At 42.3% G+C, this 24,141-nt stretch overlaps 1 protein-coding gene and 1 non-coding gene across 3 annotated transcripts in view; both read right to left on the reverse strand.

Annotated features, from left to right (window-relative positions):
• Positions 1-24,141, reverse strand: part of LOC121569205 (adhesion G protein-coupled receptor A3) — a 273,801-nt gene that overhangs the window by 6,980 nt on the left and 242,680 nt on the right. For both annotated transcript variants that reach the window (XM_041879972.2, XM_041879981.2), the window contains 3 exons: positions 17,860-17,987; positions 13,647-13,770; positions 3,578-3,723 (listed from right to left, as the gene is read on the reverse strand). In XM_041879972.2, coding sequence (XP_041735906.2) covers positions 3,578-3,723; positions 13,647-13,770; positions 17,860-17,987 — 398 coding nt within the window. The remainder of the gene's footprint in view (positions 1-3,577; positions 3,724-13,646; positions 13,771-17,859; positions 17,988-24,141) is intronic.
• Positions 6,894-6,946, reverse strand: LOC121585148. The gene has a single exon (XR_006003804.1). It is a non-coding gene; the product is annotated as a U7 small nuclear RNA (small nuclear RNA).

Consider the following 24,141-nt stretch of genomic DNA (forward strand, 5'->3'; position numbering starts at 1 on the left):
TCAAGTTTTTCCGTGAAGCTGCTACACAGCACAGTTGCGATTGGCAAAGTAATGTCACGTTCACATGCTATCGGAGTTATCGGAAGCTCTGAGAAAATGGGAAACTCTGAGAAAATGTTACAAGTAACTGCCAAAATAAAGGACACACCAACATAAAGTGTCTTAATAGGGCATTGGGCCACCACGAGCCAGAACAGCTTCAATGCGCCTTGGCATAGATTGTACAAGTGTCTGTAATTGTATTGGAGGGATGTGACACCATTCTTCAATGAGAAATTCCATCATTTGGTGATGGAATTTTACACACACACACACACACACACTTTATAATGGGCCAAAATAATGGGCCATTTTTATACATGACACTAAGCATGATGGTATGTTAATTGCTTAATTAACTCAGGAACCACACCTGTGTGAAAGTACAGTACCTGCTTTCAATATACTGTGTATCCCTAATTTACTCAAGTGTTATCTTTATTTTGGCAGTTACCTGTAGCTAACTTTATTATTAGCAAGCTTATCAAGCTAGCTAAAATCTGATTGGTTGAATAATTGATTGAACTTCAAAAGCACTTGTACACAATCATGTCGGACCTAGCACTTCTTAGTTCCCAGTTTCCTATTTCCCACAAGCACGTGAAGCAAGCATATGCAGAAATATAAATAAGTAAATAAATATAACACCATAAGTGACGTTAAATCTGATGTGTGCACCTAAGCGATTATGGATTAAAGCCATGATCAAACATTAAATAGATTGAGATTGGTGATAAGGTCACAGCTCTGAAAGCTGAAATCCAATGCAGGCTCAGCAGGCTCACAGGTAATTGGGTAGAGCCTTGGGTGGGCACCATGGTAACAGGTAATTGTTTAAGTCTCCTCTCTCCCCCTTCAGCTGGATCAACACTATTTCCTCTTCTCTCTCTCCACTATTGCTCTTCCCTTGCAGCCAGATGACTCAGCCAACACACAAACCAAACTCATTTATCATCATCGAAACCAACCAACTTCCTCTGTCTACCTCACAGGCAACAGAGAGAGAGGGCCTCTTCAATAGGTACTTTTTACTCTGACGCACCAGTCACCTACTACTTGGCACAGACTCTGACTCTTTCCCTATATTTCAGTTTTGAATATAAATTCATTTAGTCATATGTGTAACATGTCAGTTTGCAAACCATCCTCGCACAGTCACCGTTATTTGTTATCCTTCCAACCAACCAACAAGTCCTGTGAGATACATGTTCCACAGTGGCTTCCCCTCCATTTTCTAAGGTTATATTGATGACAAGATGCTGAATAGTGATCATGAAAGCGATAATGACCAAGAGATGATGATGATAATGCCGATGATGATGATGATGTTAATAAACATGCTTAGTGATAGTTGCTAAGCAGCAGACAGCTTGTTGAATGTCATCTCTACTGCACTAATAGGAGTCTTTAAATTGAATAGGCCCCATTTCTGAAATGTGTTTGATTAAAAAGAATATCCTCGGCTCCCAGCAATCTAGGGTATTTATCCGAGTCATTTCCAAATGGTGTGTTATATTTTTCAAACTAAAAGTTATTCCCTAAAGCAGAGAGTGACTTAAGTTCAACATTTTATTTCCTGACATTAGTAAGTGTAAGAGAAGCACTAGCTAATGAGGTGCCAAACTGTATACATTCGTAGCAGTGACAGTAATATTACAATAGAGTGCATGAAGTGAACAAAGCCAAAGAGTGAGGAATGTAACCTAGCTATAGATGCCTCTTCAGATAAATGAACCAATAACACTCCCAAGTGAAACCCATGGTAATCGTGCTTTTAGAGAAGAAAAATAACACACACAACTAAGGTTTATACTGAATCTACCAAGCATGACTTGCTTATAATATCCTTTATTTCAAGTAACCTTCAAGTTCCTTGGTGTCCACATCACTGAGGGTGGCCCTCTCACACCAGTGCCGTCGTGAAGAAGTTCCTCTTCTCCCTCAGGAGGCTGAAACGATTTGGCATGGCCCCTCAGATCCTTAGGAACTTTTAAAGCTGCTCCATCGAGAGCATCCTGACTGGTTGTTTCACCGTCTGGTATGGCAACTGCACTGCCATTGACCAGAAGGCCCTACAGAGGGTGGTGTGGACGGCCCAGCACATCACTGGGGGTGAGCTCCCAGCCATCCAGGACGTACATGCCAGGCGGTGTCTGAGAAAGGCCTGAACAATTGCCAAAGATTCCAGCCACCCGAGACATGGACTATTCTCCATGCTCCCGTCCGGTACAGTACCGGTGCATCAAGGCTGAGACCAACAGATTTCTAAACACCTTCTATCCTCTGGCCATAAGACTGTTAAATGGCTAACAACTACTGCTCCCCCTCACACCTACGCTGCTGCTAAAATTATTATTGATTACATTTATTACTACCACTACGCTGCTGTTCATTGATTATTGATTTCCATTAACATTAGTACCTATCTATTTATTCTGCTACTGGTCACTATTACTCCTGTTTACATGTATATATTACCACTAGTATATTACCATGAGTATTTACATATTCCTGCTACTAGTCATTTTCCAGCCCTGTTTACATGTATATATTACCACTAGTATATTACCATAAGTATTTACATATTCCTGCTACTAGTCATTTTCCAGCCCTGTTTACATGTATATATTACCATAAGTATTTACATATTCCTGCTACTAGTCATTTTCCAGCCCTGTTTACATGTATATATTACCACTAGTATATTACCATAAGTATTTACATATTCCTGCTACCAGTCATTTTCCAGCCCTGTTTACATGTATATCTGCCTATCATGCCTTCACTGACACTCTTGCACACACCCACCACTTATGCTGCTGCCATACTGTTTACTATTATTATTATTATGATTATTTATCCTACTACCAGTCACGTTCTCCTAATCCCCACCTACATATCTACCTCAAATCCTCCAGTATCCCTGCACATTGTACATTTGGTATTGGCAGGGACCCTGCATATAGCTTCCGCTCTCATTTCTTATTTGTCGTCTTTTCTTTACTATAGATTTATTTATTAGCTATACTATTTTGATATTGCTTACTGCATTGTTGGGTAGGGCTGGCAAGTTAAGCATTTCACAGTACTTGTGCATTTGACAATAAAACTTGAACCTACAACTACAAGCCCAATGATCATTCTCTCTGTAGCTAACAGCGTTTCAGAAACAGAACATTACAGAAAGGTTAAGACAAAGGTTTCAAATACACACCCTCTAATAAAAGAGAAGCAGGATCCAAAGGGTGGATTAAGTGGGAATGAGGAATTAATAAGCACCGGCAGGAGAGCAGGCCAACACAACAATAGCATCTCCGTACAAGGCATACAGTATAGCAGGGAAATAAATTAAATAAGAAAGCATAGAATTGTGCACTGAACCAATCCTTGGCCTCAAATAGATACCAACAGCACATTTACAACAAGCACAATCAGCTGCATGAGTAGACAAGCAGACATGCATACACACGAATTACACACACACACACACACACACACACACACAGAGGGGTCACCCTGAGAGGGGGATTGTGTTTACCTCAGCATGGGCTGTTTGGGGTGAGCAGGCGGGTCACTGTCCTGGGGTTGAAGGGGCTTTTTGGTCACCTGCTTGTAAATGTTCCGGGCCATCACCCCGAGCCACAGCATGGTGGAGAGGGACGAGTAGTGTAACACCATGCCAACCTGCACCAGGGGACACAAACAGACATGGGTCACTCACTGTATCTATCTTCACTTCATATAACACTCGTCTTCACATTCTTCATGTCCATCTCAATTCCACTTGTTCACACCCAGCTGACTCACAGTTAGAGTTCTTTTCCAGACACAACAAGCATGTCATCAATGTCACTTCAAATGTCTTTCCAGAGATCAATCCCAGCAGGAGTAGAAGACTGTGACTTTTTCATTAATGCAAAATGGTGTGCGCGCCTGCCACATCCGTCATCAATAGCATTAGAGGACTCATGACAGTTACCTTGAGCCGTCAACAATAAACAACAATATAAATGTCAGTCACGTCTACAATGCTCCATAAAAAATATATGACGCATGTTTTCTAACAGTCATTGTATCCCATCCTCTCTTGTTCTAATATTCATGAATTATGCTTGAATGGGAATTGATCTCACATTGTTTTAAGGCTTTATCAGGAGAAATAAAGACAGCTATGGGGAGAGAAAAAGAGTGAGAAAATAGGAAAGAGATCAAATTTGAAATTCATTGCGTCTTTCTTTTCCCAATCACACTCCTCAGTTTGCTCAGCAGACCCAACACACTAAGAAGCATCCAATCAAATAACTCGCTCCAGCCTGCTAGGCTTAACCAACTCTACAGGGACTAAAGGAACAATACAGGAGTCAGACATGATACTGATTGGAAATAACCTTGAGGCTGGTTAATGGTGGAAGACGCTCACAGTAAAGTAGGTGGCAGTCTGTGATTCAATCATAGCTCTAACCCACATGCTTTGGACTGAAAGGAACGCTGGCTGAATGGACAAACAATCACTAAGGTAGGATGGAATGGAACCCAAGTAAAAACATTTCAGGGAGTGAGTCTTATTGCCACGCACTGAATCAGTCCTTGACTTCAAGAAGATATGAACAGCACATTCACAAGAGAATGACAGTAGGTAGGGCTGGCACAATTACCGTATAACCGACGGTTATGGATGAAGACCGTCATGAAAATAAAATAACCGTCATAACCGAAGAAAGACAAATTATTTTTAAGAAATGTTGAACGAACATCTGACTGAAGTGACCACAATGCAGCAACAGCACATATAGAAATACAATTAATAGAACAGGCTTGGAACCTCTAACCCTTGCAATTTGACTGTTAAACTCATGGGTACGATAACAATGGCTGCCTGATATTGTGATGCAATAATTTCCATGGTAATGTAGAATGTTCCTTCAAATGATGTTAACTGATGATGTTAGCTCATGCAATAGAATGTATTTTTTTAATGTCAGTTCAGTTGAATCAACAAATCAGAGCACACATTTTACTTCCTGCTTTGCTCCTATGGTAGGGTGTTAGGTCACGTGACAACATCTGGACGCTGAGTGAGAATTCTACTGTTTGACGCTGGTGCTTATTTTGATAAACTGTGATTTAAATAGATTTGTTTTGCAGAAATATCTTCTTTAATATGTTGTGAATAAAGTGTGTAAATGTCAATGTTGCTTGACTAACTGTTCATGAGCATGTCTCTCTGATATCGGGGGAGCTCCCTCAATCAGTGGGGCCAGAGCGGTTTGACGCTTCTGACAACCACTTTTCATGCTCTCCTGAAAATACTGAATTCACATTTGTCCATTTTGGGAGGTGTTACCTTGTCCAATCATAAACGAGTTGAGTATCAACTCAAAGTATACAAGTTGACTGACGTCTGGAAGGAGTTTTGTGGAGCAAGCAAAAAAATTGCCTGAGTGAGAAGGTAAGCAAGATTTAATCTACACTGTTTGACCATATACAGTACATGACGAAACGCAAAAAAAAATTGATAACTACAAGGCTCCGTTTTCTTGGGAACATTTTGCTATGCTGCTATAAAAATGTCATGCTGAATTGTTGAAGCGATTGTAGATTCACCGTGAGTAGCCTAGGTGGCTAACAAGCTGTTAAGCTAACTGAGGGAGAGAGTGGGGCGTTCTGCTTGCCTAAGGCAGAGATTTCTCAACTCTCACTGTCTCTCACTCTCTCGATTTGGTGAAACTAAAATAAACTTTAATAAACTTAAACCTCAGGTTCTTAGGAACAATTAGATATGCAGTAATTGAGACTGCATTTAGAATTGCTGATGCGACCGGATATTAACCACGGAGGTGACAAGCTGTTTTTAGCAAGTCTGCTAACGTAGTTGAGGGGGATAGAGAGGAATGTTGCTTGGCGCTTGTCCCTCGTCTCTCTCCCTCTCTCACACACACACGCAGGAGAGAGAGAAAGGAAGGAAAGATGGAGAGTAGGGGGAGAGAAAGAGTAGTAGGCAGAGAGGGATGAGGAGAAATAGAAAGATGGGGGAGAAGAGATGGGAGGGAAGGAGAGGACCACTGGCTGATAAATGCCCTCAGCAAGCACTACCAGTCCACCCACACACACACACACACACACACACCTGAAATTACAGAAGCTCATTCTGTTTTTTGTTTGTTTGATATTAATAGGCCTGTATTCTTCCCATGTTTAACAGATATCTTGGTTGTCTAGATGGCCTCTTCTACCCCTCTTCTGACCAATTAGTCTGTATAATGTAAGTATACACAAACACACACACACACAGTAGTCTAAGTCTATGTCAGGGAGTGGCATAGGCGGTGCTTCCATAAGGCTAATGGCTTCCCCTAAAATAAATTGAATTAAATTGCCAAAATTATATAGCCTAATTAGCTTACTCCTGTCTATACATAAATACATTATATCAATCCAAATAGGCTACTACACCAGAAAGCATGATTTGGCCACACAAGACCATTAGCTTCTTTTTTTTTTAAATAAGCTGTGGATTGTTTTAAATTGCATTGCCTACAGTCGGAAGGGCAGTCGCAGGAAAACATAGTTTGGAAAATTGCTATTGCAGTAAAGAGAAGACAATGAAAATACTCTAATCTGTCTTTTACTCTTTTACCCACATAAAGAAATTGTATACTATGGTATAAATACTATAGTATTCACTGTAGTTTTTTTGTTTAGTGTTTTTGCGGACTTTACTGTAGTATTCACTGTAGTATACTGCAGTATTTACAGTTAACTGTAGTATATACACTATAGTATTTACTGTAGTGTTTTTGCTGACATTACTGTAGTACTTCCTATAGTGTTTGTTTTTTATTATCTTTGAAAGTAGAGGCTTTCTCCTTGAGGAAACCTACTAGAGAAATACTAAAATAGCACATTTTCCATAACCTGTAGGTAGGTAGGTAGGACTGGGATCTAAACAGATGGTTCAGAGCTTCTGCTCTTTTCTATAACCTGTAAGTAACACAATATATGGTCTATACTTGGCATGTAGGTTTATCAGTTAAGGGTGGCACAAATTGGGATATTTCTCAACTTAATTGAGCGAACAGTATCTTATTGGCACCAGCGGAGAACATCAGCCATATCCCCGGTGAGTGCGCACATTCACTCTTTATCATTAGCTAGGTTTCCATCCAATTGGGGACAGATTTTCATGTGAATATTCTAAAATTTGCATAAAACATTTTCCCACCAGAGATGTTTCTATCAAATTGACTTGTTGTGGATAAAAGACTGTGCGTGATGACGTAATGCAATAAAAATAACTTTTGCGGTTAAATTCCAATGTACCGAATAAAAAAATTACGTTAAATGGGTTTCCATTCCATTTTCAATTTACTGATGGTTTTGTCACAAATAAATGGTGCGTTATATAGTGAATGTGCCCACTTCGGTACTGGCACGTGCGTGCTCGCATATACAGTACAGTGCGGGTATAGCCTACCTACATGATTATATTATTATGGACAAAAGAGCGAGAGTATTTGTATTTGTCAAATGGCAGCCAAGCATCGATGTTCGTATTTTCAGATACGTGAGGGTAGCCAATGTGTCATTTAGCTTGCTTAATCAGAAATTAGGCTTTTGGAAAGAGCTTGACATTGTTCATGGTAAAGTTGTCAGTCGGACTACTGTCGTCACCTCTGTAGATGGCAAGCAAATCAAACAATATTTGGATATAGCCATCTAGTTTATCCCCTAAAAGTTAGCTTGTTAACTAGCCATATTGACTTGATCTGTTATTAGCTAGCTAGCCAATTTGACGTGTTCTATCAATCAATGTAGCCTCATGTCTGTCAGCAGCAATCGTGATTAAACACTATTTAAAAAATAAAGTTGAAAAGGGGATAATATTAATGTTAGCTAACTTTGCTAGGTAGGCCTACGTTGGATGGAGAAAAAAGTACATTAGGTCTACTTATCACTATGTTTAGCCAACTGCACAAAGTTTCTACCGGTAGCTTGCAAAGTAAACATTATCAGCTAACAGTAACATTACATCGGCAAATTCGCCCTTCTGCTGCTTGACAGGCAGACACCACGAAGGATGGGAAATTAACCTAAACCAAACCACTCATACTTGCCAGGTATAGTTCACTTTTATTTTATAACACTCAAATATCCAATTAATGGTGGCCAATATTGAGCGATATCATGAGGCTACCCTCACGTATCTGAAAATACATCATCAATTGATGTTTAATGATCATGAAAGGCATGAGCTAAATGTGCGCAGTTGTTTTGAATGGAATAATCGGAAATGCGTATTTCTGACTATGCTTTTCAAGAGGTGATGATATTACAACCAAATAGTTAACATTTATTAAACAATCCCTTGAAAAGGGCACGCAGTTGTCAATGGTTTTAGCGGAAATTGAACGTTCTGCACCTTATTGTGACGTTTTATTGATAACGACCCATATCCTAGGCCTACTCTACGCCACTACACGCTCAGCCATAAATTGAACTGTATTTTTTCGAACAGTAATTGAGTTATATTATTAGCCTAAATTATGACTATCTAATCTACTCATCACATTAGGTATAGTAGGTTATCTAACATAAGTCTGTAAATGTGATGATGCATGGAATGCTTTATTATTAAGGTGCATTTTTATGGTGAAAGTTAGCTTTAAGGTGATGTGAGCCCATGATCATTATGCTCAGAGCTTAAACTCTCATCACAGTCTACATTTGAACCATCAAATCTCTCTCTCTCTCTCAAGGAATGGGTAAAGGTTTGGTGAGTCCAGCATAGAAGGTGTGGGAGGAGTTGCTAATGGAAATTTGGCCATTGGATTGCATTGTATCCGTATATTGCTAGTATTTTCTCAGGTAATCTAGTCTGAAGTTGTCTGTAATGTTAGTTTGGTGTCTCTACCTCAAAGGTTTTAGAGTTTGGGTGGGCAGAAGAAAAATAATATGAGTATGTCATGTCGAATTACATAAATGTTGCTGTTACAAGCACACTAAAACGCTAAAAGTATTACCTCTGGTTAGTTCAGTAGCATATGTGTGTGACTAATTGCATTAGTAGGTCAAAATAAATAACTTAGATGGAAAAATATCAATGTCAATGACTGTCAATTATGAAATATGTGCATACATTTAAAATTGCATATGTATATTTATTTAATTCTATTTCATTTTCACATGCTCATATTATTGTATAACCCCTGAAAATGTGATTTTGATAGGACATTAATCCACCCGTGTCATTTTGGTGCTATTTTTGGAAAAGGTATTGCCGTTGACATATGCATTATCTCCCGCAACCTTTTGACCCAGAATTCGGACACACAAATTATAATATCTCAGCAATGGTAAGGCCTATGTTCATTTGCTCAGTTCAGCTCAAAAAGTTATATTTATTTTACCCCCCTAACATCCTACCAATGGGTACACTCGCAATGGTCACCATTATGCCATCATTGACTTGAATGGGGACGCCTGTTCTATTCATTCTATGTCTATGGCAGCACATACAGCCAGGAGCGGAAGATAGAAGGAAAAAAAAATATATATATATATATATATATATTATTTTTTTCACAGTATCTCACAAAAGTGAGTACACCCCTCACATTTTTGTAAATATTTGAGTATATCTTTTCATGTGACAACACTGAAGAAATGACACTTTGCTACAATGTAAAGTAGTGAGTGTACAGCTTGTATAACAGTGTAAATGTGCTGTCCCCTCAAAATAACACAACACACAGCCATTAATGTCTAAACCGCTGGCAACAAAAGTGAGTACACCCCTAAGTGAAAATATCCAAATTGGGCCCAAAGTGTCAATATTTTGTGTGGCCACCATCATTTTCCAGCACTTCCTTAACCCTCTTGGGCATGGAGTTCACCAGAGCTTCACAGGTTGCCACTGGAGTCCTCTTCCACTCCTCCATGACGACATCACGGAGCTGGTGGATGTTAGAGACCTTGCACTCCTCCACCTTCCGTTTGAGGATGCCCCACAGATGCTCAATAAGGTTTAGGTCTGGAGACATGCTTGGCCAGTTCATCACCTTTACCCTCAGCTTCTTTAGCAAGGCAGTGGTCGTCTTGGAGGTGTGTTTGGGGTCGTTATCATGTTGGAATACTGCCCTGCGGCCCAGTCTCCGAAGGGAGGGGATCATGCTCTGCTTCAGTATGTCACAGTACGTTGGCATTCATGGTTCCCTCAATGAACTGTAGCTACCCAGTGCCGGCAGCACTCATGCAGCCCCAGACCATGACACTCCCACCACCATGCTTGACTGTAGGCAACACACACTTGTCTTTGTACTCCTCACCTGGTTGCCGCCACACACGCTTGACACCATCTGAACCAAATATGTTTATCTTGGTCTCATCAGACCACAGGACATGGTTCCAGTAATCCATGTCCTTAGTCTGCTTGTCTTCAGCAAACTGTTTGCGGGATTTCTTGTGCATCATCTTTAGAAGAGGCTTCCTTCTGGGACGACAGCCATGCAGACCAATTTGATGCAGTGTGCAGCGTATGTTCTGAGCACTGACAGGCTGACCCCCCACCCCTTCAACCTCTGCAGCAATGCTGGCAGCACTCATACATCTATTTCCCAGAGACAACCTCTGGATATGACGCTGAGCACGTGCACTCAACTTCTTTGGTCGACCATGGCGAGGCCTGTTCTGAGAGGAACCTGTCCTGTTAAACCACTGTATGGTCTTGGCCACTGTGCTGCAGCTTAGTTTCAGGGTCTTGGCAATCTTCTTATAGCCCAGGCCATCTTTATGTAGAGCAACAATTATTTTTTTCAGATCCTCAGAGAGTTCTTTGCCATGAGGTGCCATGTTGAACTTCCAGTGACCAGTATGAGAGGGTGTGAGAGCGATGACACCAAATGTAACACACCTGCTCCCCATTCACACCTGAGACCTTGTAACACTAACGAGTCACATGACACCGGGGAGGGAAAATGGCTAATTGGGCCCAATTTGGACATTTTCACTTAGGGGTGTACTCACTTTTGTTGCCAGCGGTTTAGACATTAATGGCTGTGTGTTGAGTTATTTTGAGGGGACAGCAAATTTACACTGTTATACAAGCTGTACACTCACTACTTTACATTGTAACAAAGTGTCATTTCTTCAGTGTTGTCACATGAAAAGATATACTCAAATATTTACGAAAATGTGAGGGGTGTACTCACTTTTGTGAGATACTGTATATATATTACGGTGACTGTGGTCATTTTGCTGGCCAATTACCATCATCCAAAATTCCATGACCATCACAGCCCTAACAGTGGTTAGAGGAAGGGAGCGAGAGAGGAGACAGAGAGAAATGAGAGAGATAGAGAGAGAGAGGTATGGGGGAGACAGAGAGATGGAGAGGGGCAGGGGATATAATTGGTGGAGAGAGAAAGGTGGAGGAAGGGGGTTTGCATTTGCTTTAAGTGCTGACTGAGGCTTCCAGAGTCGGCTCCAGTGCTCCTTGAATTTGCCTGTCAGAGGAGGTGGTGTGTGGCAGTTCCCGTGTGGGAAGTGGCTCCCTGCTGGGCCTGAGAGGGATCTATCCGCAGGGGGGGCGGAGGTTGGAGGAGGGTGGTGGAGTGTGTGTGATCACACATATCCTTACAGCCAGCTCCTCCAGCGAACAACCATGTAATCATCCCAGATACTGCCACCACTGCTGGGAACAGGGGAACAGCCTCAAACCCATCGGGATGAGAGGAGGGGTGGACCAAAATAATCAAACTGGACCCAAATAATCAAGTTAGTCTGTTACCCATTAAAATGCAGTGTTTCGACATTAGGCAACATGATTAAATCAGATAAATAGCCAGTGGTGAGGAGCACCAGAGGCACTGTGCGGAATAAACACCTGCTGCGATGATGAAATTGAGAGAGGGGTAATATTTACACGTGTGTGAGTAGCATGGAGATTTGATCGATTGCAGTCGTTTCTTTACAGGCATCTTTCAAGCAGTGGCATCTCGGCAAGATGGCTGCTTGTCACTCGGTAAACATGTCGCTAATGCATCCATGTGGACAGCGAATCTGATGGGGAATATGCTAATTGTGCCGTAATAATGCGCCATTACACGGCGGGGGAACAGGTGGGTCAATGGGGTGCCACGTTTTATGCCATTACACCGGCCGAGATGTGTCACTGGTGTGAAGCCAAGCCTCCTGACAGGCAGCCAAAGCACGCCAGGTACTGTTGGCTTCCATAACATACAGTGAGCTACAGTGATCTGTGCAGCTCCATATTGAGGTGGACTTTATGTTTTAGAACAAGAAGATGTCTAAACTTGTGGCGGGAGGGAGAGGCAGCAGCCTCAGCAGTTTCCCAAGTGACTCTGCCTGGTTCTGAAGAGAGAAGAAGAACCTTGTTGATATACATAGAGGATGAGTTGGAAGCCTTTGAAACCTCAACTGAAAGGTAGAAAGAAAGAAAAAACATAAATCTCTCGCCAGCTAAATGCCCACATGCTGAGGAGAGATAGCCGAGGGAGGATGACATGTTCCAACTGATGTATCAAATTCTCTTGAAAACCTACAGTATCATCTAGCTATCAATCTCCCAAAACTTAACAATGTGCCTGGTCTCCTTACTCCTTATTTTGTCAAGACACGATTGAGTCTATCGCTAACCCTGACATTTTAACTCTTTCTTAAGACTTCAGCATCAGTTAAGCCAACGATTGATGAAGAGGTAAGCATCTATGGATGTATTTAAAAGCTGAAACATCTCTTACCTGAAGTCTCCAATGAGCTGCTTTATTTAAGTAAGGACTCAAGGACACCCCTCAGGTCATGACATGCCCCAATTAGCCAACCCAACGTTATCCTACCCTTGCTGCCTCCAGGCTATCTTCTAAAAACAGTATCTATGGCAGGATCCTCTCACAGTGACACATCTCCCCTGATCTCTTCTGCTTTAGAATGTCTCAGAGCCAAGCATTACTGCACCCAGCAATAGAGAAAGCACTCCTCGTTAGCTAACCCACACCGGCATACAGGCCTCGTAACCAGCCACATCCCGCAGCGCTGGCTGGTGCCTGTGCCGCTCTCTCTCTCCCCCTTTCGCTCTCCTTCACTATTTTATCTCTCGTTCTCTCTCGTCCTCTCTCTGTCTTTCTCTCTCTCGCTCACAGCCTCAGGCTAAGAGATGGAGGTGCCAGCCACAGAGGCAGAGAGAGTCAACCGGTAGGCAACAGCAGTAACGGTAGCCATACTCCTACTCCCCCTGAGACGACGGCAAAACAAAACCCTCATTAGGTCAACAAACTGCTAGGTAAAAAGCCCCTGGGGGCCGGGGTGGGAAACCTGGAGGGACAGGCAACATCACAGCATATGTACGGCCAACCATTATGACAACCCGATGCTATAACACACAGGAAGACAGCTAGCTAGCTAAAGCATTCATGTTATTCATCAGAGCATCAAAGAAGGACAATAGAGAGAGAGAGAGGAGGAGTGCTATGAGTACCACACTGTGCACTCAGAGCCTCACAACCACCGCCACAGCGAACCTCAATAGACATTCATAATCAATTCCCTCGGAGAGCTTTGAGAGGGCAGGAATGAAAAGGCAGTGCACTTACTGCTTGACAGATGATAGGGTATTTGATTCGATTGATGCCTCCGGCGAACACAGTGAAGGTCAGAGCTGTGTGGAAACAGAAGTTGAGGAGCATGTGCCATCCCTTCCGACTGATGCGGATTGTGCTACCAAAAGAAGAGAAACCCACACAGAATAAGCAGTCAGTCAAATACATATGAATAGCACAGAATATCAGGGGAATGTATTAAACATTGATGCAGAGGATGTTGAAATTGTGAGAGTTTAAAAAATACCCAGTTCATCATTCAGATAATTTAGTATGATACAAGGGGATGAGGTGTAAATCTGGTGAAATGCATTGCATCGTTTGCAAATGAAATGTTGTAAATAACAATCTACATATCCCTTTTGATTAAATTAATGTACAGACTTCAAAGCACAGTCATGTCATACAATTCATCGTTCAGATCAGGGATGAAGAGAAAATAGGGGGATGTGAAATGAGAAATAAGGAGATGAGGTGAAAGTCCGGTCACATTTATTGCATTATTTGCAATATACAGTGAGGGAAAAAAGTATTTGATCCCCTGCTGATTTTGTACGTTTGCCCACTGACAAAGAAATGATCAGTCTATAATTTTAATGGTAAGTTTATTTGAACAGTGAGAGACAGAATAACAACAACAAAAATCCAGAAAAACGCATGTAAAAAATGTTATAAATTGATTTGCATTTTAAATGAGGGAAATAAGTATTTGACCCCCTCTCAATCAGAAAGATTTCTGGCTCCCAGGTGTCTTTTATACAGGTAATGAGCTGAGATTAGGAGCACACTATTAAAGGGAGTGCTCCTAATCTCAGCTTGTTACCTGTATAAAAGACACCTGTCCACAGAAGCAATCAATCAATCAGATTCCAAACTCTCCACCATGGCCAAGACCAAAGAACTCTCCAAGGATGTCAGGGACAAGATTGTAGACCTACACAAGGCTGGAATGGGCTACAAGACCATTGCCAAGCAGCTTGGTGAGAAGGTGACAACAGTTGGTGTGATTATTCGCAAATGGAAGAAACACAAAATAACTGTCAATCTCCCTCGGCCTGGGGCTCCATGCAAGATCTCACCTCGTGGAGTTGCAATGATCATGAGAACGGTGAGGAATCAGCCCAGAACTACACGGGAGGATCTTGTCAATGATCTCAAGGCAGCTGGGACCATAGTCACCAAGAAAACAATTGGTAACACACTACGCCGTGAAGGACTGACATCCTGCAGTGCCCGCAAGGTCCCCCTGCTCAAGAAAGCACATATACAGGGCCGTCTGAAGTTTTGAATGATTCAGAGGAGAACTGGGTGAAAGTGTTGTGGTCAGATGAGACCAAAATCAAGCTCTTTGGCATCAACTCAACTCGCAGTGTTTGTAGGAGGAGGAATGCTGCCTATGACCCCAAGAACACCATCCCCACCGTCAAACATGGAGGTGGAAACATTATGCTTTGGGGGTGTTTTTCTGCTAAGGGGACAGGACAACTTCACCGCATCAAAGGGACGATGGACGGGGCCATGTACCGTCAAATCTTGGGTGAGAACCTCCTTCCCTCAGCCAGGGCATTGAAAATGGGTCGTGGATGGGTATTCCAGCATGACAATGACACAAAACACACGGCCAAGGCAACAAAGGAGTGGCTCAAGAAGAAACACATTAAGGTCCTGGAGTGGCCTAGCCAGTCTCCAGACCTTAATCCCATAGAAAATCTGTGGAGGGAGCTGAAGGTTCGAGTTGCCAAACGTCAGCCTCGAAACCTTAATGACTTGGAGAAGATCTGCAAAGAGGAGTGGGACAAAATCCTTCCTGAGATGTATGCAAAAATTGGTGGCCAACTACAAGAAACGTCTGACCTCTTTGATTGCCAACAAGGGTTTTGCCACCAAGTACTAAATCATGTTTTGCAGAGGGGTCAAATACTTATTTCCCTCATTAAAATGCAAATCAATTGATAACATTTTTGACATGCGCTTTTCTGGATTTTGTTGTTGTTATTCTGTCTCTCACTGTTCAAATAAACCTACCATTAAAATTATAGACTGATAATTTCTTTGTCAGTGGGCAAACGTACAAAATCAGCAGGGGATCAAATACTTTTTTCCCCTCACTGTATCCAGTATCCTAAATCAGCATTATCCTCATCATTTTCACCAGTGTGATTATACATCATGGGGAAAAAGCATATAGGAAAGAACCTCTGTTGTATGTGAGAAACAAACTTGCAGAGAGAGAACGAGAGAGAGCGAGACCACAGAGTGAGATAACAGACAGAGAGAGAGACCAGGGAGAGAGAGAGAATGAGTGAGAACGAGTGAAAACTAGCAAGAACAAGAGAGAGACAGGCAGACAAACAGAGAGAGATAGATCAAGAAAAATAGAGAAATAATGAGATAACGAATGAGAGGGAGAGAGAGAGAGAGCAAGAGAGAGAGAAAGCAGCAATAACCTACGAGGTGTGTCTGAGTTAGTGCACAGTGTTATGTGCCAGAGAGGAGAGGAAGAGCTGCTGTTCAGGTGCTGAACTCCACCCAGGCGGCTCCAGGAGAGGCCCATAAATCACTGCAGCCTCTACCTGCCTCCCAGTGTTTTTCATGGGCTATGGGCTCTCACTCGGTGAAGTGCATTAACCTGGCACCGCTACACTTCCTCGTTCCCCCGGGAGAGCATGTGGCTAAACTGACCACCCGCTTGTTCTCGTTGGCTGAGGGGGAAGGAATGTTCTGAAGGTGAACTTGGAGTCCGAATGGAATGGGACCTTGATAATAGGCTCACCAGCATCGCTATTCAGTATACACACTCCCTTTGCTTGAAATACACTAACATTCTGAAAGTCAGTGAAGCGGTGAAATTACTTCTACATGTGCGGCAAAACTGACCCCTTACTTGTTCTCCTTGGCCGAGGGAACGTTTTGAAGGGTGAACTTAGCCCCAGTGGAATTAGCCCTTGTGTAAGCTCACCAGCGTCACTATTCAGTGATGCTACATTACACACTCCCTTGTCTTGGAATACACTAACGTTACGTCAGAAAGTGAAGTTATTTTCTACATATTTAGGATGTTATTCTGATTTGAGATCTGCCTGCACAACTCAGACTTTCACGTAAATCATTAATTGATGGGAGACAATGGGAGACTGGCGTGCACGGACCTCAATTCAGAATGTGGCCCTTAGAGCATTTCTACTGTAAGGAAGACACGGCATTGGGGATGGAGGGACGCAAGCGGTTGGAGTGTTGTACTCCTGCTGCAGCTGTGAGACGACGGCTTGTTTCCTCTGACATCAGTGTCTCCTGACTGCAATCATGGAACCACCGACAACATCACTCCTCCCAGACTACAGTTGCCTGTGCCTTCATAATCCCTCTATCCCTATAGCCCTTCATCCTGTCAATGTCTCTTTCTCGCTCTTTCTTAGAGTTGCCTCATACTGATGCCAACCTTAAAATATGCTCATACATCTTCATGCTTCATTACAGTCTATCTAATCTATTCATCTACTTTGCATCAGAACCAAAAGCAGTATCAAAAATGGATAATTTAATTCATCTGTCATTTCAGAGACATTGAATAACTTTATTTTTGGTATTTTAGTCTCATCATAGTCAAACTATAAAAGGACTGAATGATCGATCACATTCAGTTTCAGTCACTAACTCTGTTGTTCGTGATCTAAAGACTCAAAGGGAAAATGAGGCCCAAACAAATAACAAGCTGTCCAGGTTGCCTGGAAACCACACTGGATCAACAGTAGAGGACAACTAGATGAACTGAAAGATAGCACAGCCCTCAGGGATCGAAAGACCTATGGAGAGAGGTGACAGAGGTGGTCTGGATCTTATAGACATCAGATTGAGCCATCTCTTTGAGGCAGGCGGTAGTGGGTTATTGGGAGTGTTTGACGCACATGCACACACACACACATCCCCCCCAACTCACACAGAGACACACACATCCACATAAATCCTCCGCTTCAGATGTCTGAGTCAGACAGACTGCAGCGCTTCATGCAGGCCCACAGCGGCCGATTCACAGCCCAGAAGCATGATGGAGGAAAGGTGGTGTGTTGTGATGGATACATGATCTGGATGTGTGATGTTTTTACTAAGCTTAGTTAGTTAACTAAAGGTGAGAACTCACTTCAAATCCTTTGAACACAGACCTAAAACACACACGCACACACAGACACAGTACTCCAGGGGTTTTTACCTGTGGTGCACGATATAGGTGATGATGGAGGCGAAGAGGCAGAGCAACATGACGGCCGTACAGGCATACACGACCGGGTGCAGAAACTCCCCAGGGTACGGGGGGAAAGACAGCACCTTCTTCAGATCCTAAATGAAAAAGAGAGCGAGAGAAACATTCCTTGTTTAGAAACAATGTATACGACGACTATGCAATTGTACTCAATGCTTTGGCATAATCTGCATTACAATAAAGTTATTTGAATTGAATTGAGAGAGAGAAGAGATGGAGAGAGAGTAAGAGAGACAGTGGGGGGACGTAATGGAGGGGGGAGAGAGAGAGAGAGAGAGAGAGAGAGAGAGAGAGAGAGAGAGAGAGAGAGAGAGAGAGAGAGAGAGAGAGAGAGAGAGAGAGAGATAGAGAGAGGGGGGGAGACATCAGGGTCAGACACAACACATATGGTATCATATTTCACATACCATGTAGACAAACAAACAATGTAAAAGAAAACAGTTCACCCTATATGGATGAAAATACCTTCAAATTAAAGCTGACAGTCTGCACTTTAACCTCATAGTCATTGTATAATTTCAAATCCAAAGCGCTGGTGTACAGAGCCAAAACAACAAGAAATGTGTCCGTGTCCCAATACTTTTGGAGCTCACTGTATATGGATTGGGTATAAAGATTTAGTTGGGTATACAGTGAGGGAAAAAAGTATTTGATCCCCTGCTGATTTTGTACGTTTGCCCACTGACAAAGAAATGATCCGTCTATAATTTTAATGGTAGGTTTATTTGAACAGTGAGAGACAGAATAACAACAACAAAATCCAGAACAACGCATGTCAAAAATGTTATAAATTGATTTGCATTTTAATGAGGGAAATAAGTATTTGACCCCCTCTCAATCAGAAAGATGTCTGGCTCCCAGGTGTCTTTTATACAGGTAACAAGCTGAGATTAAGTGTGCTCCTAATCTCAGTTTGTTACCTGTACAAAAGACACCTGTCCACAGAAGCAATCAATCAATCAATCAGATTCCAAACTCTCCACCATGGCCAAGACCAAAGAGCTCTCCAAGGATGTCAAGGACAAGATTGTAGACCTACACAAGGCTGGAATGGGCTACTAGACCATCGCCAAGCAGCTTGGTGAGAAGATGACAACAGTTGGTGTGATTATTCGCAAATGGAAGAAACACAAAAGACCTGTCAATCTCCCTCGGCCTGAGGCTCCATGCAAGATCTCACCTCGTGGAGTTGCAATGATCATGAGAACGGTGAGGAATCAGCCCAGAACTACACGGGAGGATCTTGTCAATGATCTCAAGGCAGCTGGGACCATAGTCACCAAGAAAGCAATTGGTAACACACTACGTCGTGAAGGACTGACATCCTGCAGTGCCCGCAAGGTCCCCCTGCTCAAGAAAGCACATATACAGGGCCGTCTGAAGTTTTGAATGATTCAGAGGAGAACTGGGTGAAAGTGTTGTGGTCAGATGAGACCAAAATCAAGCTCTTTGGCATCAACTCAACTCGCAGTGTTTGTAGGAGGAGGAATGCTGCCTATGACCCCAAGAACACCATCCCCACCGTCAAACATGGAGGTGGAAACATTATGCTTTGTGGGTGTTTTTCTGCTAAGGGGACAGGACAACTTCACCGCATCAAAGGGACGATGGACGGGGCCATGTACCGTCAAATCTTGGGTGAGAACCTCCTTCCCTCAGCCAGGGCATTGAAAATGGGTCGTGGATGGGTATTCCAGCATGACAATGACACAAAACACACGGCCAAGGCAACAAAGGAGTGGCTTAAGAAGAAGCACATTAAGGTCCTGGAGTGGCCTAGCCAGTCTCCAGACCTTAATCCCATAGAATATCTGTGGAGGGAGCTGAAGGTTCGAGTTGCCAAACGTCAGCCTCGAAACCGTAATGACTTGGAGAAGATCTGCAAAGAGGAGTGGAACAAAATCCCTCCTGAGATGTGTGCAAACCTGGTGGCCAACAACAAGAAACGTCTGACCTCTGTGATTGCCAACAAGGGTTTTTCCACCAAGTACTTAGTCATGTTTTGCAGAGGGGTCAAATACTTATTTCCCTCATTAAAATGCAAATCGATTTATAATGTTGTTATTTTGTCTCTCACTGTTCAAATAAACCTACCATTAAAATTATAGACTGATCATGTCTTTGTCAGTGGGCAAACGTACAAAATCAGCAGGGAATCAAATACATTTTTCCCTCACTGTATATGGATTTTTCTCAGCAGGATGCTACTGGTTGAATCCAATAAGGCATTTGACGAGCAGTTTGATTGGTTCAGTTAAGATAGTAAGTGGTCCAGTCAAGTGGTAAATGGTTGAATATGGTGTAAAGGCTAGTCTCAGTTATCATTATAGCCTCAGTGATGAGGATGGTGATATGTCCAATGAGATACTTTGACCCTGTGAACTTGCCCTTCTCTGTAATTGTAACCCCTCTGGACAGATAAATAAAGGTTCTGTCATTACGATAGCTGAGAATTGTAGTTGTACTTGCAACCAGCCCTCCCTCTCTCTTTTGCCTAGTTCCCTCTCTTTTCCTTTCCCTCTCAGTCTCTCACCCTCTTTCCACATACAAATTATCTCGCTCTCTTTTACCCTCTATTTCTCTCTCCCTCGCTTCAGTTTCCTTTCCATCTCTATTTCTCTCCCTCTCTTTCCCTGCTCTCCCTCTGCCTCTCTCGGTTCAGGCTCCATTAAACTGACCAGTCGTCTCTCCCTGTCACACTGTTACATATCTGTAAGAGATCCAGATCAGCCTCTGGTCACAGCCCTCCAGCCCTCCCTTTCCCCTGCTCTTCTCTCCCCCGACTGGGCCTATTAGTGCTTAGCACACAGGGCAGCAGAGGTCACGGGCCCCTACAGGTCCCTGAACAAGCCTGTGGGTGAGCCCAGGGAAAGGATTCTGCTTGGCTGGTCAGGGAAATGGTGATAGAGAAGGACATCTGTGCAGAATAAACTTACAGCCATGAACACACACAGCCCTGGGAGACAGCCCTGTTCACTACCATGTAACATCTATCTGTAGATACCTCAGCAGTGGTGCCCATTCAGTTCTACTGATGTGATGATCACAGCGCAGCCAAATCAATAGAGTTAGGCTAGCTTTCAAATTTCTTGATGGATATGATGTAGAAAAACATGTTTCCCAACCCTGAATGAGGAGCAAACCATTCCCAGAGAATGACGCACATACTGTAGTTGTCACGATGATGTGTGTGTTCTCAGTGTAACATGACAGCATAGTAACGCCTCTGTGTGAGCCCTGTAAAGGGCAACATATGCTTCCAGATGTGTAGCACAGATGTAGGAGAGATGCAATGTTCCTAATGAGCATCTGCTACTTTAGTAGTGTGACATTAAGAGGGAGATTCATGCTGATTCTCCATCTCCCCGGGAGCACTACGTATATTTTGTTAATTCGGCAAACATGTTGACTTTTGGGGGACCATGGTTCATCTAGTAATGAGCATTACGAAATGTATGTAATTCTGTGAGTTGCTTTTCTTTCGGTTGCCCAGACACAGCATGCACAATATAATTGAATGGTAAATAATGTATTGTGTCATTTTTATTGTAAATAAGAATAGAATATATGTTTCTAAACACTTAAAGTGGAACTGACAGCATTTTAGCAACATGAAATCTTATTAATATCTGACCATATACACCCCCATGAAGAATGACACTTTTTCTTAAAATTTTCTGACAAGCAAGCACTTAGATATGGTTATTTTCACGTTTTCATAAATTCTTAGAATGTTAGGGAATTATACTGAACAAAAATATAAACGCAACATGTAAAGTGTTGATACCATGTTTCATGAGCTGAAATAAAAGATCCCAGAAATGTTCCATATGCACAAAAAGCTTATTCCTCTCAAATTTTGCACACATTTGTTTACATCCCTGTTAGTGAGCATTTCTCCTTTGCCAAGATATCAAGATGCTGATTAAACATCTTGATCATTACACAGGTGCACCTTGTGCCAGGGACAATAAAAGGCCATTCTAAAATGTGCAGTTTTGTCACACAACACAATTCCACAGATGTCTCATGTTTTGAGGGAGCATGCAATTGCCATGCTGACTGCAGGAATGTCCACCAGAGCTGTTGCCTGAGAATTGAATGTTAATTTCTCTACCATAAGCCGCCTCCAAAGTTGTTTTAGAGAATTTGGCAGTACGTCCAACCGCCTCAAAACCGCAGACCATGTGTAACCATGCCAGCCCAGTACCTCACATCAGGCTTCTTCACCTGCGGGATTGTCTGAGACCAGCCACCCGGACAACTGATGAAACTGAGGAGTATTTCTGTCTGTAATAAAGCCCTTTTGTGGGGAAAAACTCATTCTGATTGCCAGGCCATGGCTGCACCCCTACCCAGTTATGTGAAATCCATAGATTAGGGCCTAATTAATTTATTCCTTATATGAACTGTAACGCAGTAAATTCGTTGACATTTTTGCATGTTGCGTTTATATTTTTGTTTCGGTATACATATAGTAAGGCATTTGTGGAAATTCTATAGCAAAATAGAGTGGGAAAGCAGCCATGCGTTTGGACAATTAATAGACACTGCAGTAAATAAAACCTAATAAAAACATCTGTCTCGTCCAGGACAGGAATCTACGCAGACCGGTGTGCCACAGCCAATCAGAGCTACAGTAGGCCTATATGAAAACAAGCCATTTGCCACACGGGCCTGCCATCATTCACTTTTAATTGGGACTGTGTGTTACAGGCAGTTGCAACAGCACAACTTTAGATCATTGGAACGCATTCGGCAAAAGCCACAAAATACACCTGAATGGATTTCTGCAAATATGTAAATACCACGGGAGTCCGCTTACATTTGGGAACTTTACAGTCCTGTTGATCAAACAACCCTAAAAAGGTAGTCTGTCTATCTTCCCCTATATGCACATCAACAACAACAAGATCAACAACTAATGCTAGCCAGAGCAAGATGAGCTAAAATCTAACGAAAGAACATTAGATAAACCCTCTCAAACCTTTTTCGTTAGTTGGCCTTGCACTGATAAACGATGGGGAATAGTAAGTAGCCTGCTCGTCCTTCTGCAACTTGCCTGCCAATGCATGCTTGTCCAAACCAAGCACCCAAGCTAATGAGAGAACACCTCACTCTGACCATTTTACTCACCCTAGCAGAGCTGGATAGGCTGTTTATATGTTATCTAGAGTGTTCGTGACTAACTATAATTTTTTTTGTCTACACTTACTGACACAATCATATTCAGCGGGTGTTGTGTGTTCGTAAATTCATCGGTTATTCTGCGCTCTGGCACACTCAGATGAGAGTTCTCTGAAATTGGAGTAGATAGCCAGAGTGAATTTGCGATATGCTAACTGGATAACTGTCGTTCCAAGTTCAGCATAGCTAGCTATCTAGCTAGCAAAGCGATTCACATTTCTTGCTAGCTAACCAAATGACACCTGCATCTCTAGCTGTGTAGCCACCGAAAAATGATATGAGGGGAAAAAGTCAGTCGCTCACTCACTCCTCCAATGACATGACATCCTCTTAGCAGCTAGCTAGCTATCGTTAGGCTTAGTGTTTTTAGCTTGCTACATAAATAAATACGTTAGCCTATTAGCCATGTTATGACTGACTTGTGATCAGTGCCCTTGCTAGTTTAATTGTATTGACATTCCCAGCCTTAGTTACATTTGTCAGTTTTTGTCCAAAATATTGAGTCATTGAAACTGAAACAGTGCATCCCGAATGGAGGCAGCCAACAATGTACCAGGCCAGCTGTGATTTACAACTTGATAGCAATATTTTTTGGACAACCAAGAAATGTATTGGTGAATTATATTAATCATGCATTGAACTGCATCCATCTATTCTGCAAACAATGCCTTACTGTACGTCCTGGAATGTTGAGTCAAATAGAACTTATTTTTAAAACCTCTTATGAAGTTGGTTTTGTATTTGATACTTTCTATGATTGTCTGTTTGTTTCATATCTGCAAAGTAGTTAAAACGCTGTCAGTTCCACTTTAAGAATAGAATATGTTTCTAAACACTTCTACATTAATGTGGATGATACCATGCTTATGGATAGTCCTGAATGAATTGTGAATAACGATGAGTGAGAAAGTTACAGATGCACAATTATACAACGGGTGGGTTAAAACCGCATTCCAGACAGTGTCTATTCCACAAGCTACCACCAGCTAAATCTATGACGTTAAAATGCCTATTTACGCTGTTCCATCTGACTGCGCAATCCAC

Source organism: Coregonus clupeaformis, chromosome 1 (assembly GCF_020615455.1).
Source record: "Coregonus clupeaformis isolate EN_2021a chromosome 1, ASM2061545v1, whole genome shotgun sequence".
In the NCBI taxonomy this organism is placed as follows: Eukaryota; Metazoa; Chordata; class Actinopteri; order Salmoniformes; family Salmonidae; genus Coregonus; species Coregonus clupeaformis.